We start from the raw sequence: 8,928 nt of genomic DNA, 5'->3' as shown, positions 1-8,928 counted from the left end.
GCCACAACAACATGGTCAAACTCAGCCTCCTGCCAAAACAATGCGGTCGAGCATCTCCTTCACCAAGGTTGATTCCCTAGACTCGCGTTGAACATTAGCCCCACCAAGGTCGAGTCCCCAGACTCGCGTTGAATATTGGCCCTACCAAGGTCGAGTCCCTAGACTCACGGTGAACAACGACCCTACCAAGGTCGAGTCCCTAGACTCGCGATGAACATTGGCCCACCAAGGTCCTAGAATCGCAGTGAATATCAGCCCCACCAAGGTTGAGTCCCTAGACTCACAGTGAATAATGGCCCAATCTACTCGTGATGAACATCGGCCCCACCAAGATCAAATCCCTAGACTCACGATGAACAACGGCCCTACCGAGGTCGGGTCCCTAGACTTGCAGTGAACATCAGCCCCACCAAGGTTAAGTCCCTAGACTTGTGGTGAACATTGACCCAGGTCATGTCCCTATACTCATGGTGAATATCGGCCCCACCAAGGTCAAGTCCCTAAACTAGGGGTGGACAACGGCCCACCGAGGTTGAGTCCCTAGACTCGTGATGATTGGCCCAGCCAAGGTCGAGTCCCTAGACAACCTAGACTCTTGAGAGACACGAGCCCCACCAAGGTTGAGTCCCAGACTCGCGATGAACATTGGTCCCACCGAGGTCAAGTCCCTATACTCGCAGTGAACATGGCTCCTTAAAGCCGAAAGTTCTGACACTCACACTTGGACAGTAACGTCAGCACAACGCCTTTTCCATCAATGCCTAGTGATGACACTCACACCACAACCGCCGCCAATGTGTTACTTCGGGAACGAGTCTCTGAGCTCCAAAACTCCCTTGCGCGAGTTTCCTTTGGGAACGAGTCGATGGGCTCGATAACCGCCAAAGATGGATCTTGCTTGGGTGCCTCGCCCGTTTGCCTCAAGCCTTCGTCACACTCTAGCAAAATGGGTCAGGTTTACAACTCTCAAACTTGTAATTTGTATTATACTAACCTATTTGATTTTTGGTGAAAACCTCTCAGGATAGTCAAACTTTGTCTCCCGCCACAGCAGCATGGTCGAACTCATCCTCCCTCCACAATAGTGTGGTCAAGCATCTCTTTCACCAAGGTTGAGTCCCTAGACTCGAGGTGAACATCGGCTCCACCAATGTCGAGTCCCTAGACTCGTGGTGAACAACAGCCCTACCGAGGTCAAGTCCCTAGACTCGTGGTGAACAACAGCCCTACCGAGGTCAAGTCCCTAGACTTCGCGGTGAACATCGACCCACCAAGGTCGAGTCCTTAAGACTCGCGGTCAACAATGGTGCGACTAATATTGAGTCCCTAGAGTCGTGATGAATATCATCCCCACCAAGGTCGAGTCCCGAGACTCACGGTGAACAACAACCCTACCGAGGTCGAGTCCTTAAGACTCTCGGTCAACAATGGTGCTACTAATATTGAGTCCCTAGACTCGCGATGAATATCATCCCCACCAAGGTCAAGTCTCGAGACTCGTGGTGAACAACAACCCTACTGAGGTCGAGTCCCTAGACTCACAACGAATACCATCCCCACCAAGGGACTCAAGTCATAGACTCATGGTGAACAACGACCCCACCGAGGTTGAGTCCCTAGACTTGTGGTGAACATTGACCCCACCAAGGTCGAGTCCCTAAACTCGCGGTGAATTTTGGCCCCACCGAGGTCGAGTTGATAGAGTCACCATGAACAAGGGTCCCCTTAAAGCCGGTTGTTCTCACACTCGCACTTACAATAACGTCAGCACAACGCCTTCTCTAGAAAATGTCGAGTGATGGCACTCGTGCCATAACCGCTACCTGCAGGAATGAGCCTCCGAGCTCCACAATCACCTCGCGCGGGAACGAGTCGATGAGCTTCCTGACCACTTAAGCGTAGATTACTACAAACAAACTCTAGCATTAACTCCAAAATGAGAACACTAAAAAAAAAAAAAATTAAGCCAAGGGGCAAAAAGTCCACTACTACAAACAAATAGCAAAACAACAATCATGGAAATATGTCGTCTATACTAACAATAAACAGTCTCATGGAAGCAATTAGGCAAACGTTCACAAAAACAAACTCAAAATCGAACTCTGCGCTCACATTGAGTGCGGTTGATTACATCTCCCGCTCAAGTTAAGCTCAATGCTTGCACCCAATGCGGTCGAGTACATCTTCCCCAAGTCGAGCTCTGTGCTCCCACCCAGTGCAGTCGAGTATATCTCCCAACCCAAACCGAGCTCCAAGATCGAACCTAGTGTGGTCGAGTACATCTCCAGCTTAGCTCTCCAAGCCGAGCTCCGCACTAGCACCTAAAGCGGTCGAGCTCATCTCCCTCCTAGCTCTACAAGATGAGCTCCACACTCGCCACTAGCGCGATCAAGTCCATCTCTCGCCTATCTCACTAAGCTAAGCTCTGCGCTCGCACCTAGCGCAGTCGAGCACATCTCCACCTTCTCTCCATGCTAAGCTTTTAACTGCTTAGCACAAAACAAACAGAAAATTAGGGATTAACTTTCGAGGTTTAGTTTTTCTACAGATTATGACTTGAAAATTCTCAAGGTCTTATTGTTGGGCAAATTGACCTTACAATCGCAGGCATTTGTTTGGGATAAAATTGACTAGGTCCAACCCATCATTAATAATAAGAGAAGAGATAAAGCCAAGAATCTAGCATAGAGATAAAGCCAATAAGGGATAAGGTCGAGTATATCTCCCGCCCAAGCCAAGCTCTACGCTCGCACCCAGTGGGGTCGAGTAGATCTCCTGTCCATGTTGAGCTCCACGATTGCACCTAGCATGATCGAATACATCTCTAGCCTATCTCTCCAAGCCGAGCTCCGCGCTCGCACCTAAAGCGGTCGAGCACATATCCCGCCTAGCTCTATAAGCCGAGCTCTACACTCGCCACTAGAGCGATCGAGTCCATCTCTCGTCTATCTCTCCAAGTCGAGCTTTGCGCTCGCACCTAGCGCAGTCAAGCACATCTCTCACATATCTCTCCAAGCTAAGCCCTTCATTACTTAGCACAAAACAAACAGAAAACCATGAACCAATTTTTGAAGTTTAGTTTTTCTACAGATTATTGACTCGAAAATTCTCAATGCCTTTTTGTTGAGCAAATTGACTTTAGAATTGCGGGCATTTGTTTAAAATAAAGTCGACTGGGTCCAGCCCATCGCTAATAATAAAGGAAGAGATAAAGCCAAGAATCTAGCGTAGAAATAAAGCCAATAAGGGATAAGGCAAGTTGACTCAAACTCCTAAAAAGAAATGTATTCATAAGATAAGTAAGACTCAATTACTCAAATGAATGAAAAAGACCTCTATATAAGGAGGAGATCTCCACAAATCAACAAAGGCTTCCTATGTACATATTCAACCATGCACAATGACTCTAAAGGATCTTCTCTCAAGGGAAACATCATCTTCAACCTCCTGAAATCTTAAATTCCTTCAATGTATTGTGAGATATGTGAGACCATGAGAGATTATAAAATGCTTATTATAGTGAATTTCGTCCCAAACAATTCGCGAACTTAGACGTTATGCGGAACTACGTAAATCTCTATATGTCTCTTTATTTATTTTTATTTTCTTATTTATTATTTATTTCATGGATAATATAAACAGCACCATATCAAAGCTCGAATCACCATTTTGGGTTAGGGATGACTTTTTCTTCTGTTGGAGCATGTTGTGAAATTTTTTACATTAGCAGATATCTTATCCATTTAATATATTTGTAAATTTTTATTCAAAATTAATTCTAAAAAAAAAACGTGCATGTAACATGCTAGTTAGTTATCATCATTACAAGTTCTTAGTCGAGGCCGACCCACCACGCTTTTCAGTTTCTCTAACGAGTCCATTCCCCCAAGTTTCCAATGTCATTTCGGAACAGAAGTACAAGGATGTCTTGGAGTAGGAGTCATTTTATTTTATTTTACTCGGTTTGATCCCATATTCCATTATTTTTTTTGGGACCACAGCATCTTGTTTGAATCAGCCCAATCTTCTTGCTACTTTACCAGTATCTGTTACATTAAGTCCCAAACAACCCATAAGATTAAAAATAAATAAATAAATAAATTAAATTAATAAATCAACAAAGTAAAGAGAATCAAGACTTCCGAAGATCGAAGAAACTCTAATCGAATGCACGAGTTTTATGTCTGTGAACAGATAAATTTGTTGAAGCTGTTACGATGTTAACGGTTAAAGATTTAACTAAATTAATATTCAATAGTTTTAAAATTTTTAGATCAATAGTTGAGAGTATTTAACAATTGGTATTAGAGCGAGAACCACGTCACGGATTCAAGTGTTAAGTTATTGAATAATGATAGATGAGTGAAATCACTAAAAGAGAAATGGCTACCTCCAGGTCAGTGTCTATAGAGTAGACTACTGTAGACATCAGATTCAGAAGTATGATGGAATGTTATGATCTTGAAAGTTAAAGATTTAACCAAATTAATATCCAACAGTCTTAAGATTTTTATACCAATAGTTGGAGGTCTTTAACAATTGGTATCAGAACGAGAACCACGTCACGGGTTCAAGTGTTAAGTTATTGAATATTAATAGATAAGTAAAGCCGTCAAAAGAGAAATAACTACTCCGGGTTAGTGTTGATAGAGTGGGCTACCGTGAACGTCGGATTTGAAAGTATAGTAGAATATTATGATCTTGAAAGTTAAAAGTTTAACCAAATTAATATCCAACAATTCTAAAAATTTTAGATCAATGGATGTGTCGTCTTTTAACATTAACATAATAACTGAGCCGATGTCAAACCAAGAGATTCAAATTTGTACGACTTTAAACAGTCGTTGAGAGGGAGGGGGGACTTAACTTTTGGAGGGGATGGGCACCAAACTAATGTTTGTTTTTGTTTATTTTTTTGGGGATTGTTAGAATGGGGATGATGCTAACGCAATGTTCAAGTAAGCGGGCCAACGCTACACCAATTCCAGAGAAAGAGAACAAAAGCAAAAGCTTTGATCTTCACTTTCTCTATTCCCATGGGCGAAGATCTGCCTTTCCCTTTACCATCAAACCCGTGTCTCGTTCTCATTTTGCTTGTGATGTCGATCTCGAATCTTTGATTTTCCTCCTCTTTCTTTCTCTCTTGCTTTCTTTCCCACCACACCTGTCAAACTGTGCTGTCAGTATCTACCTAAGAGTTAGATCACGATCAAGAACTAACGCATCCCCACATCATTCTTTTCAGAAAAATCAAACTTCCAATCTGCTTTTTTTTCTTCTCTCAAAAAAATGCAGCATTCAGAAACAATATATGTACAGACAAAAGGGAATATAATTGACCGTTTTCATGAATTTTCTGAACGTTCTTGAGAATCAATCCGCCAATCAAACTGATATAAAAACAAAAAGATGAGAAAATATATCATAATTTATGCTCTGTATTATATGATTGGAATTACATTGTCAGGCCATTAGCAATGGCTCGATAAGTATCAACACGAGTAGTTTCGTACACAGGAAGCTCTTCATGATACCTACTGTTTCCCGTTACGGCAAGGTGATCCAGCTCGAAAAGATCTGAGCTTGAACAACTCGTGGCATCATCATCATCATCATCTCCATACGCATCCTTCTGATATTTTTTGCCGCGAAAGTCTCTCATAATAACCTCATTCTTCCTCTGATTCTGATGATAATCTCTCAGAAACTCTCTGGCCGCCTCTTCCACCCGGCGGGTTTTCTCAATGACTTGGAATTTGAGATCTTCTTCAATCTTTCTACTCGATGATTGTCCCATTTTCCGCGCAGTTGGCACCGACGACACCAGCATTGGACTGGAGCCCTCTTCTTCGTACAAGCATTTATGCCCGCATGGTCGACAATCTTCGTCGACAATTACACTTACTGGGCAGAATCGGACAGTTCTTTTAATCCCATTGCGTAGCTTTTCTCTGGAAGAAGGTGAGTTTTTGCTTAGACATGATCTTGAAAAAGAAGACGCGGATGAACAAGTTGACGCTTGCACCGACTTGGATTTCCTCTCCACGTGAGTTGCATCGTCGCAGCCTCCGGTTGACAAGCTCTTCGTTTTCTTTGTATTCCCTGTTGTGAAAAGAGAATTGAGGAAATTCGCAAGGCGACCACCTGGGGAAATCGGCTGTTTCACTTTCTTTAGATTGGAATAAATCTTCAGAGCCCTGGATTTTGACTTGATCATAGCATCTTCGTGCCTTGAAGTCTCCTCTGTCGCAGAACCATAATGACCGTCATCGAAGAACGGTAAAGCTCTATGCTTTCTGTCGGTTTTCTCCGGTCGAGCCGAGACACTGGTCCTTATCGGCTTCGGCCTCGTAGGTCCGAAGCACGAGGATCCTGATTTCAAACCGGACATGGAATCGGTATCAGAGGATGAGAATCCTCCTGAACTAGAATCTGAAGAGCTTGAGGTGGAGCTGAAGAACAGAACATCCTGGTCAACATCATGCTCCAGGTGTGATTTTCTCTCCAGTTTTGTCAAGTAATGTCTCCTTTGAGTGACACCCTTCTCGCTGACCTTCTTATCGATCCATTCCTCGATCAAAGAGGCTCGGCGATGACTCCCAGCCTCTTTGCCTTCCAGTGTTCTGTTGCTTTTCGCACAACCTCTGCTCTGTTTCATTCCCACTGGTTCCCTGTAGAATTTCAATTCGTCAGTCCCTTTGTCGCCTTCATCAATGGAACGGTAAATTTCATCGAGAAGACGTGTAGAGAAGGATGGATTTTTCCTATCACAGTTATATCCATCTTCCCTCAGTGTCTTCTCCCAACGATGCATGTTTTTTGTACACAAAATCTGAAGGAATTCAATTTAACAAGGGGGGACAGAGAGAATGAAAATGATGAAACGAAGAGAGTGACTAATGAGAAGGTTAAAGTTTAAAGAATGTTCATCAGTTAATGTCTGCTCTGGTAGAACCAAAAGCTGGAACAGAAGCTGACGAAATTCATGCGAAAGAAACAGGAAACGAGAAAGTGGGCATCATTGAAGCATACAAACTTTCTTTTTCTCTTTGAAATTTTCTGGGTTTTCAGAATTGGAAGAAAGAAAATATGAACAAACAGAGGTATTGATGCTTGTCTTCAGAGAGAGAGAAAGAGAGGGGGGGAGAGAGGGAGAAAGAGAGAGAGCAATGAGAGCAAATGGCACGCCTCGAAGATGGAGGGGAACAGGGAGTGAGAGAGAGACTTTATAAAGGTGTCCACGCGCGTGCATTTCCATCCGAATGGGGGGTGGGGGAGAGCCAATGCCAGGTTGGCATTTTGGTGACGTGGGAAGGAGAGCTTACCCTTTTGGGTGATGAGGAAATGGCGCTGTTATTCCCTATGATGTTTCACCCTTCACCTTCCAAAATTCGAATTTGAAGCCGTTGATCAAGTTCCAGAGATGGATTGAGGGGTAATAATGGCATGCGCTCTCATACAGGGAAATGGGAGTATTGCAGAGCAATCACTGTCCTCCTTGTGGGTCTGGCATGTTGGTGTGGGGGGTGGCTAATACACTTCTGCTGCTTTGATTACTGTGCTTTAATAATCAATGCCTAGTAATTTTGGGATGATACATAGATTCTCCAACTTCTCCTACTTGTAACAAAATTCTTGTGTTAGCTGATCTTGTACACTATTTGCATAGGTAATGCTAGGATCCCGCTCACTCCCGCTCCCATTTTGCTTTTTAACTTTTTTAATTTTTAATTTTTTTACACACAGTGATTAAAAAAATATTGTTTAATAATATTGTAATTTTTTTTAAAAAAATATTTAAATATTTAACACTTTAAAATATTTATAAAAAAAGAAAAAAATTCACAATCTTATTAAACAACATTTTCTTAATCACTAAGTAAAAAAAAAATTAAAAAAAATATGAACGGGAGCATGAGCAGGATGTTGAAACCTCTAGAAAAGTGGCCTGAGGGCAAGTCTTGATACTACCCTTAGAAGGCAAGGACAACACCATGGCCAACCTACACGCATACCTTGGCCCGTGCCGTGACACGCATGGGGTGCCCAGCATGCATGCATGCCTTGGCCCGGCGTTGACACGCACAGTGTGCCCAGCATGCAAGCTAGTGAGATTAGTGGCCGCACACAGCCTAGTGCGCGACCTCGCATGCGCATGCCCAGGTGCACAGACCTGCACGCGCACCCCAGCATGCACACCACACTGCACGCCAGCGATGTTAGTGGCATACCTTAACAGGCATCCCATCCAGCGCACGGCTCCAGCACGTGTCTTGCAGGCTAGGCCAGTGGCATACCCATCAGGCATGCCATCCAACGCATGGCTCCAACGCATGCCTTACAGCTTCAACGCCCAGGCCACCAGCCTGGGCCATGCAGCACGCACACATGGCTCATCACCAGCAAGCCTTGTATGGCACCAGGCCATACACACTAGCAGGCCCTTGCATGGCATCATGCCATATCCATTAGAAAGCCATGTTGAGCCACCTATCCCTGAACCAGCCCGAAGATCACCATGCACCATCTTAGCCCATCATGAGCCCATGTATGCCATGGACAGCTTGGTCTATGCTACTATGTTATTTATTTTATTTTATTTATTTATTTCAAGGGGACCTATTGGGAATTTTCAATTTGTATTACTTATAAATAGGACATCATTCACTTGCTTGAGAATCTTTTGACAAATTCCTTTTGGACGGCTTTGTTCTTGAGATCAACTATTTCGATACTTAGCACTTAGGCTCTTTGGGGTGCAATTCGTGAATCCCTAAGGAGAGAATCACACTTTGCAATTCATGTATAAGTGTGATTCGGTTTATCAATCTTATGAGTATTATTCATTCATTCTCTTGTCTTCTATTTTCTCTCCATTGATCTTATTATTTTATGTGCATTGATCTCGAGTTGTTCTTGAGAATACAT

The 8,928-nt window shown here is 43.3% G+C and overlaps 1 protein-coding gene across 1 annotated transcript; it reads right to left on the bottom strand.

Moving 5' to 3' along the window:
• Positions 1-5,414: 5,414 nt before the first annotated feature.
• On the bottom strand, positions 5,415-7,384 carry LOC121241936 (protein BIG GRAIN 1-like B). The gene has a single exon (XM_041139794.1). The coding sequence runs from the start codon at positions 6,812-6,814 to the stop codon at positions 5,456-5,458; it is 1,359 nt and encodes a 452-aa protein (XP_040995728.1). The 5' UTR covers positions 6,815-7,384; the 3' UTR covers positions 5,415-5,455.
• Between the last annotated feature and the right edge of the window lie 1,544 nt (positions 7,385-8,928).

This window comes from Juglans microcarpa x Juglans regia, chromosome 8D (assembly GCF_004785595.1).
Source record: "Juglans microcarpa x Juglans regia isolate MS1-56 chromosome 8D, Jm3101_v1.0, whole genome shotgun sequence".
In the NCBI taxonomy this organism is placed as follows: Eukaryota; Viridiplantae; Streptophyta; class Magnoliopsida; order Fagales; family Juglandaceae; genus Juglans; species Juglans microcarpa x Juglans regia.
Note: the sequence above shows the minus strand (reverse complement) of the source record. Positions and strands in the feature narration are given on the sequence as shown.